Source organism: Bubalus kerabau, chromosome 10 (genome assembly GCF_029407905.1).
Source record: "Bubalus kerabau isolate K-KA32 ecotype Philippines breed swamp buffalo chromosome 10, PCC_UOA_SB_1v2, whole genome shotgun sequence".
Lineage (NCBI taxonomy): Eukaryota > Metazoa > Chordata > Mammalia > Artiodactyla > Bovidae > Bubalus > Bubalus kerabau.
This window is the reverse complement of record NC_073633.1, coordinates 107,014,625-107,030,402: the sequence shown is the minus strand read 5'-3', so window position 1 is coordinate 107,030,402 and position 15,778 is coordinate 107,014,625. Positions and strand designations below refer to the sequence as shown.

Genomic DNA, 15,778 nt, shown 5'->3' with positions numbered 1-15,778 from the left:
GTTTTTGTTGTTGAGGACGAGCTCATGAGAAGTCCGGGCCTCTACGCCGTGGAGGAAGGAGAGCCGGAGATGCGGAAGCGGTCCCTGCGGCTGGTCCTGGAGAAGAAGCTGGCCATCCTGGAGCGGGCCATCGAGAGCAACCCAAGCAGCGTGGACCTGAAGCTCGCCAAGCTGAAGCTCTGTGCCGAGTTCTGGGAGCCCGCCACTCTGCTCAAAGAGTGGCAGAAACTGATCTTCTTACATCCCAACAACACAGCCCTCTGGCAGAAATACCTGTTGTTTTGCCAGAGCCAGTTCAGCACCTTCTCCGTATCAAAAATTCAGAGTCTGTACGGGAAGTGCTTGAGCACCCTGTCCGCCGTGAGGGACGGCAGCATCGTCTCCCACCCCGAGCTGCCCGGCACCGAGGAGGCCATGTTTGGTAAGGAGACAGCGACCCAGTCCAATGACGCGGGAGGGGCCGTTCTTTCTTTTGGCTTCATTGAAAATAGTTTATCTTTGATTTATTTTAGGAAAGTCTAAGTCGATAAAACTGATGCTTAAAAAAGGGTATTTTGACTCCTTTTGACAATGGGTACCCCCCTCCCCCCCCACCTTCTGGGCAGCGGGAGGCATTATTAAGCCAGTACAGTTCAGAAAATATCGCCAGACTAGAAGTTCCAACTTTTCCAGTTGTTATTCAGGTAAACGCAGTCTCTTAACTGCTTTGGCTGTTGGTGGCCCTGTCTGTGGAGATGCCTGCGTCTCACCCATTGTGGGGGCGTGGGCGGTCACGCGTGCAGGGCACCCTGGCTGGCTGGAATTCACTTGCAGATACAGGTTCCTGGCGTCATTATACTGGTAACGTTTTCAGTAGGTCCCGAAGGACACTAGACTATATTACACATTTTGTCCAATAATGAGGTCCAGAGATGGCCTGTTATACTGGAGTGTATCACTCCTGACCTGAATGCTGGGTTTGCCCTTCATGGGCTCCTGTGTGACCTTGGGTAGGTTCCTTAACCTGTTTGACCTGTTGTTTCTCCCCCAGCAGCAGCAGCCCAATGCCTGCTTCCCAGGAGGGCTGTGCCTGCCAGCTGGGATGGTATATGGGGAGCCTCGCGCAGGGTTTTACTCAAATCCCTTTGATCAAATCAAATTTCTTTGATCAAATCCCTGCTATTGAATATTGCTACTAATTTCTGAAGAGAGAAGAAACACGTCGCTCCAGAAATAACAGGCAGCTGTGTCACTGCCCTGAAGGGCCTCAGACTTGATGTTATGGGTTGGTTGCTCAATCAGCTTAATGGTATCTCAGAGAGAGAACTGTACCACAGTTTAAATGAAAATTTCAAACATGGAACCCAGATTTGTTTACAGCAGGACTGAGTCTGTGATGGAAATTGCTGGTGAATAATGCCATCTAGTGATCAACTGAGTACAGGGCTTGGCTCTGATTAAAAAAAAAAAATCTACTGTGCCATCCTTTGCCCAGAGTTTTTCTTGTAATAGTGAGCTCTGAGTACTTGATAACCAATATTCAGACCATCCCCTGGTCTTGTTTTATTGTTACTGTTTGTACTCTGTGGCTGTTTGCTTTAAAAGTGAGAATGCACGTACCATGGTTGCAGCGCTGTTACATGGGTCCTTTAAGCTCAGGACTCGCTCGTCTGCCTTGAAGCCGTAACAGTCGCTGGTTTTGGGGGGAAGACGGCCTGGGTGCTGAGCTGCTCGTCTGTGGGGGCTGCTGTCTCCTGCCCAGGCGCTCACCAGGGCTCGTCCGCTTTGCTCTCCCGCCTGCAGCCCTCTTCCTCCAGCAGTGCCACTTCCTGCGGCAGGCTGGCCACTCCGAGAAGGCCGTGTCTCTGTTCCAGGCCATGGTGGACTTCACGTTCTTCAAGCCGGACAGTGTGAAGGGCCTGCCCACCAAAGGCCAGGTGCGTGTCCCGCCTGAGTTCCCTGCTCCCGTCTCAGCCTCTCGCTCTTCTGGGGAAGGGTGTGGGTAATAGGAGTTGATGGTAGTCTTTTCAAAATATTTACATCGTCCTTATATCAGTTGAGGGTTGTCTCTCAGAAATATCCTCGCAATCCAAGGAAAATTCCGTCACAAAAGTAGTAAAGCATTGAGAGCGGAAAGACGATCCCTCCACCTCCCAGCTATAGACTCATTGATGTCCTTTATTTCCCCTTTACTTTCACCCCTGTTTAAATGCTAGTTACCACCCACCTCCAGGGAAGCAGTTACCATGCCTTTTTTTTTTTTTAATTTTTCATAATTTCATTTATTTATTTGACTAGGCCTCTGTATCTGTGCAGGCTGTTCTGTAGGTGTGGTGCTTGGGCTTCTCATTGCGGTGGTTTCTCTTTGTGGAGCAGGGGCTCTAGAGTGTTTCAGCTTCAGTACTTAGAACCCCCGGGCTCTGGGGCGCAGACTGTGGAGCCGTGACCCCTGGGCTCCAGACCGCAGACTCAGGAGTCATGAACCCCCCCGCCCCCTGGGCTCTGGAGCGCAGACTCAGGAGTCGTGATCCCTCGGGCTCTAAGGCGCAGACTCAGGAGTCGTGACCCCGGGCTCTAAGGTGCAGACTCAGGAGCCGTGATCCCGCGGGCTCTAAGGTGCAGACTCAGGAGTCGTGATTCCCTCGGGCTCTAAGGCGCAGACTCAGGAGCCGTGATTCCCGCGGGCTCTAAGGCGCAGACTCAGGAGCCGTGATTCCCGCGGGCTCTAAGGCGCAGACTCAGGAGCCGTGATCCCGCGGGCTCTGCGGCGCAGACTCAGTAGCTGTCGTGCACGGGCTTAGTTGTCCCTCCGTGGGATCTTCTTGGACCTGGGATCCAACTTGAGTCCCCTGCATTGGCAGGCGAATTCTTTACCAATGAGCCACCAGGGAAGTCCATAATGTAGCTTTTAAACCACAGGCCCTCTTTCCTGCTTCTGCATTCTAACCTGCATCTCATGTCTCTCCCCTGGTTAACCTTTCCTCCACCTAAAACCTTGGCTGAAGTTGCAGTGAAATCACACGTTGGTGCTTGTAAACACTGATCCTGATTTGGACGGGGGCGGGGAGCGCGAAGGATATAACAAAACCTTTTTCCTTTTTCCACTTAAGAAAAGTCAGTTTTCTACCTCACGAAGAGGGTCTGGTAGGAGATGGACAGGGTAGCTCAATTCATGGTGAACTTTCCGAGGTCTTTCGTGACAGGCTAAGGTCTCCATCTTGTAGAGCTTTCATGAACTGCCTGTAAAAACTATTTTTAATCATCATTATTTTTAACCTTTCTTTTCTGGACAAAATTGGGGTCAGGAACGTTGGTTAGTATTGACAGAACTGATTGTTAGTATAGTAAGCCAGGTAGCACAGTTATTTTAAGACACGTTTTGCTGTTTTAAGAACCTGCTGTGCTACGGAAGTGACTCAGTCTCTCTGCAGAGCCTGGGGTGTGGCCAGAGCTGGCCTCATCCCCACCCCTTGACTGACAGGCTCTGTGATGGGAGGCCCCTGGGCTAAAGCCTGGCCCAGGACCAGTCCACGCGCTTGAGGCTTCGCGTACTCTGGAGCGCATGACCAAACCTCAATACATCTTCCCAGCACACAGCAGGGGCTCGGTGCTTGTTGGCACAGAGCTGAACGTGGCGGCAACCTCCGTGTTTTACACCTCGACAGGTGGAGTTCTTTGAGCCCTTCTGGGACAGCGGCGAGCCCCGGGCCGGGGAGAAGGGCGCCCGAGGCTGGCGAGCCTGGATGCACCAGCAGGAGTGGGGCGGCTGGGTGGCCGTCGGCGCAGGTGAGGCGCCTCTCGGGGGAGGGCCCGCTGCCTCTTCCTCGGGGGTTTTCCGTTTTCCTGGCTTGTTGGTGTGTGCTGGCCGTTCCTCAGGAGCTCAGGAACGTTGTGCAGATCCCGCGAATGGCCTGGGAGCGCAGGCTGTTCTTCCTCTGAGACACCCTGAAGCAGCCCCCACCGCCCCTGCCAAGAGGTCGGGGAAGAGTACACAGGGGGCTTCTGTGCGCCCTTCGCCCCGCCGCCCCGGCGGTGGAGGTCGCTGCTGGTCGTCCGCAGAGTCCGCTCAGATTTCGCCCGTGCTGCAGGCGCTCATTTCCGCCTGTGTCTGCCCAGCACTCTGCATTTATCCCTGTGCGGCTTCAGGCCGCCCGCCGCGGTCTCCCTGCAGAGCGCTGCCTCCCTCGAGGCCCCTGTGCGCCCGCTTCTGGCTCCACACCCCTCTACCCGCCCCCGGCCCACCCCCAGCCCACCGCGAGTCCCTTCTCCATTTCCGTTCCACTGCGGTCTTCTCTCACCTGTTTATGTAAGTGGAATTGTATGTAACTCTTTGCAGCATTTCTAATTGTAAAACACACACACACAATTACCATTCTAGCCATTTTTAAGTGTGCAGTTGGTGACATAGGTTGCATTCGGATGCTGTCACCCATCGTCAGCTGCATCCCCCTCAGCTCCGTCTCCCCCAGCGCCCCGGCCCCGTCCAGCTCACTGCCCATCCCTCCTCGGCGCGTGGAGCACGTGTGCGTCAGTGCCGCTTGGCTCACGCAGCGTGGTGTCCTCGAGGCTTACGCGGCGCGGAGCACGCGCCAGTATTTCTTCCCAGAGGCTGAATGATTTCCCACCGGGTGCGTATCTCACACACACACGGCGCATCGCTTCCCCTTTCTGCGGTTGTGAATATACCGCTAGGACCGTGGACGTGCAGATACCTGTTTGAGTCCTTGAGCCCCAGCTTTTGGTTCTTTGGGAAGTGCACCCAGGGGTGAACTGCCAGCTCACGCAGTGGTTCTGTCTGATTCTTTGCGGAGCTCTCACACGGCATCTCCACAGCAGCTGCACCATCTCGCATGCTCAGCACCGGCGCAGCAGGGTCCTGAGCTCCTCGCATCCTCACTGGCAGGCGCTTTGTGTGTAGCGTTTGAAGACCGGCTTTCCTCGTTTGCCAGAACCCCCGAGGTCTGCCACACCGCGCGTGCCGGCAGGTGTGTCGTGTTTTTTGCTCAGTGGTGCCCGCAGCATAGCTGTGCCGTAGTTTCTCTAGGCACCTAGTGTAGGATTCTTGCCTCATTGCCAGTTTTGGGCTTTTATGAATAAACTGCTGTGGGCATTAGTGTAAAGGTTTTTGTGGGAACATCGGTTTTCATTTTTCTGGGATCAGCACCCAAGAATACAATTTCTAGGTGTCATGGCCAGTGCGTTTAGTTTCCTAAGAAACCGCCAGACTGTTTTCTGGGCAGCCACACCGTTGTACGTGCTGTGTTTATTTTTAAGTTTGTTGACTTAAGTGGAAGACTCAGACTTTTTTCCTTTTTTATTCTGCATGTTCAGAGTTAGGAAACAAAGTGAAATAAAATATAGGCTATCTTGAATTGCCCCTTTCTTTAAAAAAAAGTGAACATGGATGATAATCATAGGGCCGCTGATGGCCTAAGACAATCGGAAGCAGGGCTATCACTAAATGTCCTCCAGCATTCTGGAACTGTGTGTGCGACACAGAGGCTGCTAGCAACACATGGCTGTTTCAATTAAAATTAGTTGAAATAAAATTTGAAATTGAGTTATTCTACCAGCTACAATTCACATGCCCAGCAGGTCACATGTGGCTAGCATATCACACAGAGTTAGGACATTCTCATCGTCACAGAAAGCCCTCCTGGACCGCTCTCTTCTACAACGCGTGTCATCCCCATGTCTGGTGGCCGTGACAGCATGAGGAGTCACCTGATTTCATCAGGTCGCCTTCCTTTCCTGGGAACCTGACTGGTCACGGGCGAGTCCGTAAACGCCGCTGAGCGGCCGGGAAGGCCTGGCCTGGGTCACGCTCATCTCGGCCTTCAGGCGTCCGCCCCGCCCCTGGCCCAAGCAGGGGGGTTTGAGGGTTGAGGGTGCTGCTGTCTGCTGGTTTGGTCGCTGGAGCTTTCATTCTCGCCTAGATGACGACGACGAGGAGCCAGAGGACGAAGACCAGGAGATTGGAGACAAGACTCTGCCCCGGTGGCAGATCTGGCTGGCTGCCGAGCGGTCCCGAGACCACAGGCACTGGCGGCCGTGGCGCCCGGACAAGGCCAGGAAGCAGACGGAGGAAGACTGCGAGGACCCCGAGAGACAGGTGAGGCCCCTCCCCGTTGCTCTCTCCCGTTCCCGCTGGGTTTTCGTTCCCAGAAGGAACCCCCTGTGCTTGCTGAGCCCGCGCCTGGCTCAGGAGAGGCTGACCTGCTCCCACTCTCATCTTCAGAAACATCCTCTCCCGGGAAAGCTGCAGGGCTGCGTTGCCTGCTGGTGATGGAGGAGGCTCGGGGCTCTCGCCCTGACGGTCCCTGTGCCCGAGGAGGCGGTTGGGTCTGGTGGTCAGCCCTCCGGAGACTGTCTTCCAAGGCTGGAAACCATGGAGTCACTGTCCTAGCTTCTTCCTCTGTGTCCACTTTCCCCGCTTTTGATCCTTGAAGATGCGTGTGTGCGTGTGACTCAGGAGACGGGGGCAGGAGGTGCAGGCTGTGGGGACGGGGTGTCCAGGCCCGTCCTCCTGGGGAGGAAGTAGCATTTATTGAGCGCTGGTGCTCGCCAGGTGCTCAGGCTGCCTCCCTCACGGCCTGGTGCCTTGCTGTATGGTTGGCAGCTCGGCAGCTTTCTGTCGTTGTTGTTCAGTCGCTAAGTCTTGTCCAATTCTTTGTGACCCTGTGAACTGCAGCATGCCAGGCTCCTCTGTCCTCCACTATCTCCTGGAGTTTGCACAAATTCATGTCCATTGACCTGGTGATGCCATCCAGCCATCTCATTCTCTGTTTTCCCTTTCTTCTCCTGCCTTCAGTCTTTCCCACATCAGGGTCTTTTCCAGTGAGTTGGCTCTTCACATCAGGTGGCTAGAGTATTGCAGCTTCAACATCAGTCCTTCTAATGAATACTCAGGGTTGATTACCTCTAGGACTGACTAGTTTGATCTCCGTGCAGTCCAGGGGACTCTCAAGAGTCTTCTCCAAAACCACAATTCGAAAGCATCAATTCTTTGGGGCTCAGTCGTCTTTATAGTTCAGCTCTCACATCCATACATGAGTGCTGGAAAAACCATAGCTTTGGTTATATGGATTTGTCAGCAAAGTGAAGTCTCTGCTTTTTAATACACTGTCTAGGTTTGTCATAGCTTTTCTTCCAAGAAGCAAGCATCTTTTAATTTCATGGCTGCAGTCACCTCCACAGTGATTTTGGAACCCAATAAGTTTTACATTAAAATAAATGAAGAAATTCTATTTCAATACCTGGAATTGAGCCACTTTGACAAAATACCAACTACAGTCTACCCCAAACAATGAGGGGGTTGGGGTCATCAGCCCCCAGCAGGTGAAAATCTCAGTATAACTTTGTAGTCAGCCCTTTGCATCCAAGGTTCCATAGCCTCATATTCAACCAGTCGTGGGTCATGTAGTCCCGGGGGGACATGTTTAGTGAAAAAACCCATGTGCAAGTTAGAGTATGGGTCCCCGGCGTGCCTGGCCTGTGACAGTCACAGGTACAGACCGAGAGGCCTTACAGCAGCGAGGCTCCCGCGCTCGGACACAGCACGAGCCTCGAGGGCAGAGGCTCCTCCTGTTTGCATCTGCGTCCCCAGCATCTGGACAGAGGTTGCCCCGTGACAAGGCCTCCGCCAGTCCTGGATGTTGAGCGAGCATCTGTTTGATCTGGGAGCTTGCACTCCAGCAGAGGGATCGGCATGACTGAAGGCCCTGGAGGGCCTGGGGTGTCCCAGGAGAGGCGAACGGGGTGGCCAGAGTGGAGTTAAGAAACCAGGATCGGGGAGAAGGAGAGAGGTGCTCTCTGGGCTGGAGGGAGCGGCCAGGGAATCGAGTCTGTACACGAGGTCCCCGGCCTGGCTGAGTCCAAGTTTTCAGAAGGCGGGTGGGGTTTGTCTTTGGTGTGTGAGGGTTTTACAGAGTTCATGGCTGACCTCCAGAAGTTAGTTCTCAAGGCTCAGCAATTTGACAGTTTCCCGGAAGCTCATTCCTGGAGCCAGGTAGTGCTGTGAGTGATTTCTTAGATTTCTCTGCTTTAGTGAAAACCTGGAGGAGAAAAGCTTTCTGATGAATTGGTGGTTCTGATGGGTCGAGTCCCAGGAGTCCAGTCTTACTGTGCTCGTGTTTTGATTTCCTCTTTGCTGACGGCCACAGAGGCCAGGCGGGCAGGCAGGGCGGCAGGTGGAGCGCAGTGCCCGTGGCCTCGCGGTTTAAAGCTGTACATGAAGCCAGCGGTGAACACGGTTAGCATGAGGTCCTTATGATTGCTCCCAGCACGGCTGGTTGCTCCCGCAGTGTCCTTTTTCCTTTGCTGCTGTTTATATATTTTGGAACATATTTTTCATTTCCTGAAGTAATTTGGTACAAAGAAACCACAAAATAGTAATGTTCTTCTATCTTGAAATAAAAAGTTTTTCCAACTGTAATTTATGAAAGTAACTACAAAAGCAACGATGTGTGTTCTCAGAAGTGAATGCGATTCTGGATTTCCTGTGAATCCATTAGGCGACTTTGAAAGTCCCTGCTGTGGTATCCCCTCCCGTGGAGGGTGCCCAGGAGGTGTGAGACGCTGCCCCCAGCGCCCACCCGCCCGCCCTCAGCTTGCCTCATTTTACAGAAATCCTAGCTCCTGTGCGTTTAAAATTGAGTAGTGTTGGCACATATCCATATAAAAAGAATTGCTGAGGGTGGTGAGGGGCTACCCTGGTGGCTCAGTGGTAGAGAATCCACCTGCCAAGCAGGAGACATGGGCTCGGTCCCTGGTCGGGGAGAGCCCACATACGTGGAGCAGCGAAGCCCATGTGCCCTGGGGCGCGGGCTCCGCAACAAGAGATGCGTCTGCAGGGAGAGCCTGGCACCGCGGCTCGAGAAGAGCCCCGTTCACGGCGACAGGAGAGGAGCCCACACAGCAGCAAGGACCACGCACAGCCAAACAAACACAGTTTACACAGAACCGTGGGAAGACTTGTGGAGGCTCTTGTTTGTTCGCTGCGTTCGGTCACTGGGTTTTTGTCTTCCCTGCAGGTGTTGTTTGACGATCTCGGGCAGTCTCTGATCCAACTGTCCAGCCCGGATCTCCAGTTTCAGATGATGGCGGCCTTCCTGCAGTTCCTGGGGGTGCCTTCTGGCTTCAGCCCCCCCACCCCCTGCCTCTATCTGGCCATGGACGAGAACAGCATCTTCGACAGCGAACTTTATGATGAAAAGCCTTTGACTTTCCTCGACCTCTGCTGCTCCGGTGTCGGCTGTGTGGGCCGCATGGAGCCTCTGGGCGGCCGGCACTGGCCCCGGGGTCCCAGTCGAGAGGGCGAGGAGTTTATCCGCAATGTCTTCCACCTGGCACTGCCTCTGTTTGCAGGCAGGGAACGGTCTCAGCTCTGCGTCTCCTGGCTACGGTACGAGATCACCAAGGTAACGCTGGGCCCCCCTCCCATGGGTGGGGACCTCGGCTCCTGTCTCGGGGTGTCGGTGGGGCGGCCGAGCTCGTTCTGCAGGGCGCTGGGCCACGGCACCTCCCCCTTCAGGGACCCTAGGGCACTGCGTGTGTGGCTGCCCCTTCTGAGGGGCCGCAGGGAGCGGGGGGCAGGAGGCTGAGCCCAGCTCGTCAGTGACCGGAGCTGCCGTTGTGGTGACTGTTAGCAGATGTCTGTGATTGTGTGAGCAGTTAGTGTTAAGGTCCATGCTTAAGCTGGGCTAGAGGATTTAAGGACTTATTAAAATAGATAAGCTACTTACCCTGCTTTTTAGTATCTATTACCTGCTAGAAATTTGTCTAGGATTGACTCTTCTGCCCTGTGGTGGCCACCAGCTAGAATTAAATTTTCATGTCCAGAGTTCTGATCCTTTAATTGCAAATGGCACACACCAGGCTGTGTTATTAAAACAGTGTCTGGTAAAATCTGATGGGGCTTCCCTGGTGGCTCAGTGGTAGAGAATCTACCTGCCAATGCAGGAGATGGGGTTTGATCCTTGGCTCAGGAAGAGTCCACTGGAGGAAGTAATGGCAACCCACTCCAGTGCTCTTGCTGGGAAATCCCATGGACAGAGGAGCCTGGTGGGCTACAGTCCGTGGGGTGGCAGAGAGTTGGACACAACTGAGTGACTAAACAACATTTGTTGATCGCCTGTCTTTGAAGAAAGACGTTTGGAGTGTCTAAGCCTTGTTTACAGGAGTGTAAGATGGCAGCCTGGATATGTTAGTTTCAGGGCTCCCGTGGCCTTGGTAGAACCCTGATCTGTTTCTCAGGGAGCCTACGAGTTTACCAGATACGTGAATGGAGGCAGGCAGTGTAGACACCTCGTGTGGCTTCCTGCAGCTGACAGTACAGAGAAAGAAGGAAAGTGATGTCGCTCAGTCGTGTCTGACTCTCTGTCATGGACTGCAGCCCGCCAGGCTCCTCCGTCCATGGGATTCTCCAGGCAAGAACACTGGAGTGGGGTGCCATTCCCTTCTCCAGGGGATCTTCCTGACCCAGGGATGGATCCCAGGTCTCCTGCATTGCAGGCAGATTCTTTACTGTCTGAGCCACCGGGGGACTCGACAGTACAAAGGGATGTCTATAAGTCCCGGAGCATTTCAAGTAATTCTTTTCCTTTTTACCTTTAGGTCATTTGGTGTCTGCACACTAAAAACAAGAAGAGATTAAAGTCACAAGGAAAGAACTGCAAAAAACTAGCCAAGAATCTCCTCAAGGAGCCGGACAACCGCAACAGCTTTTGCCTCTGGCAGCAGTATGCGCATCTGGAGTGGTTGCTGGGCAACACAGAGGATGCCCGGAAGGTCTTCGACGCGGCCCTGGGCACCGCGGGGAGCCGGGGCCTGGAGGACCGAGAGCTCTGTGAGCTCGGCCTGCTCTACGCAGCGCTGGAGGCGGAGCTGTCGCCGCCCGTGGGCGGGGCCGCCCCAGCCCGCGCCGTGCACGTGCTGAGCGGGCTGACGGAGCGCCGCCCCTACGGGCCGTGCACGGGACAGGTGTCGGCCGTGCACGTTTTGAAGGCTCGGAGGGCGTACGAACACGCATTGCAGGACTGGCTGGGGGAGCGCCGCGGCCCCGACCCGGGCCCCCCCGACCGCTTCAGCCGCCTGGTCAGCCTGGCGAAGTGCTTCATGCTCTTCCAGTACCTGACCGTGGGGGTCGACGCCGCTGGGCGCGTCTACGAGCAGGTGTTTGCGGGGCTCAGGGGCTCTGTCTCCGCCGAGGCTGCCGGCCTGGAGGGCGCCCTGGAGGCCGTCACCCTGATGCACACCAGCCTGCTCAGGTTCCACGGCAGGGTTGCCGCCCACCCGCTGGCTCCCCTGCGACAGGCGCTCTCAGAGGCTTTACGGTTGTACCCGGGCAACCAGCTTCTCTGGAGGGCGTACGTGCAGATTCAGAGCAAGTCGCACAGTGCCAGCAGGACCAGAAGATTCTTCCATGCCATCACCAGGTCCGCTAAACTCCTGGAGCCCTGGCTGTTTGCGATTGAAGCGGAGAGGATGCGGAAGAGGCTGGTGGACGCCGTGCAGAGGTAATCACAGTGCGCCTCGGCCGCAGGTCCGCAGGCCTCTCACGCGGTCAGGCCTAGCCCACCAGCCTCTAGAAGACAGAAATGCACGCGGCCCAGGGCCTGGAACGCCTGCGGGGTGGAGGGGAGCGGTGCCCTCTCTTGTGTTACGGGAAGATGCATTGAGAAAGGAAACAGATCCGCAGGGATTCAGGAAAGTGTGTTAGAGGAGGGCAGAGAGCGGCCCCTTTGTCGGGGCTCCCGTGGTGTCTCCCCAGGCCTCGCTCCTGCACATCCTGGGCTCTGTTGATGGCGCCTGAGTGCTGACTCCCCGCTTTCGGGGGTCTGAGACCTTGTAGAGAAATTGTGGGGCGGGCACTTGGGCCTGGAGTCAAATCCCAGCGCTTCCACTCTGCAGCTGTGTGACCCTGGGCAGGGCAGTTCATGGCTCTGGTCGGTTACCTTTCTGTAAAATGGGCATAATTAAAGAGGGTTGCTGGGAAGAGTGAGTGCTGGGCACAAAGAGCCCAGAGTAATTACTAGCCTGTGTTACTATCGCGGGTGAGAACAGGGTGGTGCTTTAAATGTCTCTTTTTAGGTAACACTATTTTATGTCTGAAGGTTAAGCAGTAGGCTTGGGCTACTCACACTGTGAGCTGAGGCATCGTTGTTGCTTCTAGAACCTTCGTTGTTTTACTCTGACCTGAGAAAGCCGGGGTTCAGGATTGCCTGTGTTTCGCGCCTTCCATTCGAATTTTATTCCCTCTTTCAACTGAAAGGTCTCAGGGTAACTGCACTCTGCTGCAGAAGGGGCAGGTTCTCCTGAGAAGAGGAGTCTGTGTGCCCTCAGGGTGGACTCCGCGGGGTGAAGACACCGCAGAGCCCTGGACGCTGCGCTCCGCCGGCCCCGGAGGAGCCACGTCTCACCTGCAGCCCACGCTCCCGCGCCCGCAGACCCGGGGCAGCAATGCCTGCGCCACGCGCCCACCCCCGTCGCTGACCCTGCTGCGGCGTCAGCCTGAGCGCTTGTCCCGGACTCACCTGAGCCTCTGTCCTGCAGGGTGGACGGTAGAGAGGTGCACGCCACCCTTCCTGAGACCGGCCTGACGCACCGGATCAGAGCCCTGTTTGAGAGCGCCGTGCGGAGCGACCACGGCAGCCAGTGCCCCTTGCTGTGGAGGATGTACCTGAACTTCCTGGTAGGAAAGATGCAGGGTTTCTGTTCCTGTGCAGAGCGCTGTTTCCTCTTCCAGAAGAGCAGGGCAGGGGCCCTGAGGACCCGGGAGGGGCCTGGTAGACTGAGGAGGAGGGCCCTCAGGACCCGGGAGGAGGTCTGGTAGTCTGAGAAGGGGGATGCTCAGGACCCGGGATGTAGACTGACTGAGGGGGGCCCTCAGGACCCGGGAGGGGCCTGGTAGAGTGAGGAGGGGGCTCAGGACCCGGGAGGGGCCTGGTAGAGTGAGGAGGGGGCTCAGGACCCGGGAGGGGGCCTGGTAGACTGAGGAGGGCCACCTGAGCCGTTGGCAGCCCCAGAATATCTGTGTTTCTCTGAATTAACTTCGTTGAGGCAACAACTTGGAAATTGGTCTAAGAGCGTTCATTCAAAAGAGACCTAAATGTGTTGCTATTCTGCTTCTAAGAATTTCCAGGTCCTGATTCTGTTTGTTACTAAAAGGTTTTATAAGACTCAGTCTGGACTGTGGTTTTAAAAGAGGCGTTTCCAGAGCGGCTGTGTTTCACTGGAGGCGCCACAGCCGTTCAGTTTCGTCAGCGGGCTCTGCGGGCCGACAGGCGGGTCCTGGGCTTCGGGGCCTGCGTTGCTTTGTCTTTGGTTAAAGGTCTGACGGCGGGCTGGGCTTCCTATATTATAAAATGTCTACTGCCGAGTTTCGTGGTTTTTAGAAACAGTCTTCCAGCCACTTGAGTGTCTAGACAGTGCTCACGTCTGTTCAGTCGCATCAAAGTGCCCTCCACTGACTACCTTTCAGAAGCCCTGAGTGGCCTTCCTGTTATGTACATATGTGTATCTCTGATTATTTCCATAGGGTAATTTCTCAGAAGTGGATCAAAGTATTTGAACATTCCCCGTTGACATTTGACAGAGAGGGTTGTAAAGAGACACAGAGGAAGGTAGGGGCTAGGAGAAGTTCGGGGTTAGACGTCTGGGCCTCCCCCAGCCTCTGAGAGTCCGGAACTTATCTGGGAGTGCCTCCCTCGAGGTCTGAATGGCCTAGACAGCTCGTCTCAAGACAGCAGCTCGCGGGCACACTCCCAGCGCGGACGGGCACCAGGTGGCCCCAGGATGAGTTACCACCGAAGTTTCTGTGGTTTTAACGTTTATTCTTCACTCTCAAAAGCGTAGATTTCATGTGTTGCCTCATTGGTGTGGGATGGGAGCCTCCAGAAGTCCAGACGCCCGTGTGGTGTCCCTGCCCCGGGTGGCCGGGACACGGCCCACCCGCTGACCTGGGGTCACAGCGCTGGGCGGCCGTCGGGGTTCGCTCGTCGCCAGGCCCCTTGGCTGAAGGAGCGCGTCGGACGCTCTCTCGGTTCCAGAGCCGACGCCCTGTGAGTCTAGCTGCTGAAAGACCTTTCCACTTATGAAGAGGGAGGCCAGCTTAACTTCTTCCAGGCTTTTCCAGGTGGAGACAGGGTGACGGGCAGGCTTGGAGTGTTTCTACTGAGGAGCTGCCATGATCTGGTTGGACTGTAGACAGAAAAGTGCTTGTTGATTTGGAAAAAAAAGATTGAGGCCATTAGGGAATGTCTTATCTTTTTGGAAAGATGAGCATCAGACCAAGAATTAACTGTGCAGTGATTTCCCCCACCAGTTCCTGAGGCGTCTGGGTGGGCTCCTAACACTTTGGCAAAAGCAGTGAGAAAAATCAAATTAGAGCCAAAATGTGAGGCGTCGGCTGGGAGGGCCTGGCTGGCAGGTGCCGTGGGGCCCTGGAGAGGCTGTGGCTCTGCTCCCCGGAGGAACAGTCACCGTCTCGGTTTCACCTGGCGTTTACCATGTGACGCCTGATACAGCAAAGGCCTTTTCCAGGGGCCAGCAGATGGAGGATCCAGCAGAGGGCAGTTCTTGTGTGAGGCTTGGGCAGCTTCTGTCTGGATTTGCTGGATTCCAGGGTTATCTGAGTGTCTCACAAAGGCAGTGGTGGAGAAAGTCCACTAACACGATATTTCAAGAACAAACCAAGCCTTCAGTGTGGTCACTGTTCTGGCAGCGGACACCGCAGGGCCCTGGCATTGCGGGCGGGCAGCCCACAGTGGCTCTCAGGGCTCCCTTCCGAGTCCAGCCTCAGAACAGCCTGGGAGGGAGCCGGGAGTCCCGGGGTAAGGGGTGAGCCCTGTCTGGAGCTGACCAGGGATGCTGGTACAGCCCAAGGGGATGGGCTCCCCGACAGGGTGTCCACCTGGAGGATCTGCGTGGGAGGCGAGGCCAGCCTTGCTGGATGGAGGCCCTGAGCCATGGGGGGAGCTGCTGAAGCCATCAGCCATGCTTCCAGGGAGTCGGTCACAGCCCTGCCTGCTCCCTGCCCGCTGGGCGGCCGCTCACACACACTCCTGTGGGAACAGGACGTCTCAGGGAGGCAGGTGGGCAGCCCTAGGAGCAGACTTCAGCTCCGTGAGCTCAGCTTGTGCCCACTCACGGCTGTGAGCGCCCACCCAGGGAGCTGCCTGGGAGGCTGTGACTCCCGGGGAAGGGGCTGGCCCCTTCCTGGGACTTGGGAGAGGCTGGTGGGGGAGGGGGTGGACGGAGACTGCCTGCCGCGCCAGCATCCGCAGCAGGTGTGGGAAGAGCGCCTCTGAGTTGAGACCAAGACTTCATAGCTTAGTGCTGTGTGAACACTTCCCAGGCGGCACCAGCGGTGAACCGGCCTGCCAGGCAGGAGGGATGAGACAGGGGCCCGTCCCTGGGCGGGGAGACCCCCTGGAGGAGAGCATGGAAGCCCGCTCCAGTGTTCTTGGCTGGAGAATCCCGTGGACAGTGGAGCCTGAAGGCTACAGTCCATGGGGTCACAGTCAGACACAACTGAAGCTACTTAGCACACACGCATTGTATAAAAACGTGCTTAGAGTAGAAATGTGGAGAAGGCAATGGCACCCCCCTCCAGTACTCGTGCCTGGAAAATCCCATGGACAGAGGAGCCTGGTGGGCTGCAGTCCATGGGGTCGCTAAGAGTCAGACACGACTGAGCGACTTCACTTTCACTTTTCTCTTTCATGCATTGGAGAAGGAAATGGCAACCCACTCAAGTGTTCTTGCGTGGAGAATCCCAGGGATGGGAGAGCCTGGTGGG

General features: G+C 55.7%; 1 protein-coding gene across 2 annotated transcripts in view; it reads left to right on the top strand.

Annotated features, from left to right (window-relative positions):
* Positions 1–15,778, top strand: part of NRDE2 (NRDE-2, necessary for RNA interference, domain containing) — a 47,825-nt gene that overhangs the window by 30,164 nt on the left and 1,883 nt on the right. For both annotated transcript variants that reach the window (XM_055538910.1, XM_055538909.1), the window contains exons 6-12: positions 16–421; positions 1,783–1,916; positions 3,645–3,765; positions 5,916–6,091; positions 9,012–9,398; positions 10,594–11,495; positions 12,532–12,670. In XM_055538910.1, coding sequence (XP_055394885.1) covers positions 16–421; positions 1,783–1,916; positions 3,645–3,765; positions 5,916–6,091; positions 9,012–9,398; positions 10,594–11,495; positions 12,532–12,670 — 2,265 coding nt within the window. The remainder of the gene's footprint in view (positions 1–15; positions 422–1,782; positions 1,917–3,644; positions 3,766–5,915; positions 6,092–9,011; positions 9,399–10,593; positions 11,496–12,531; positions 12,671–15,778) is intronic.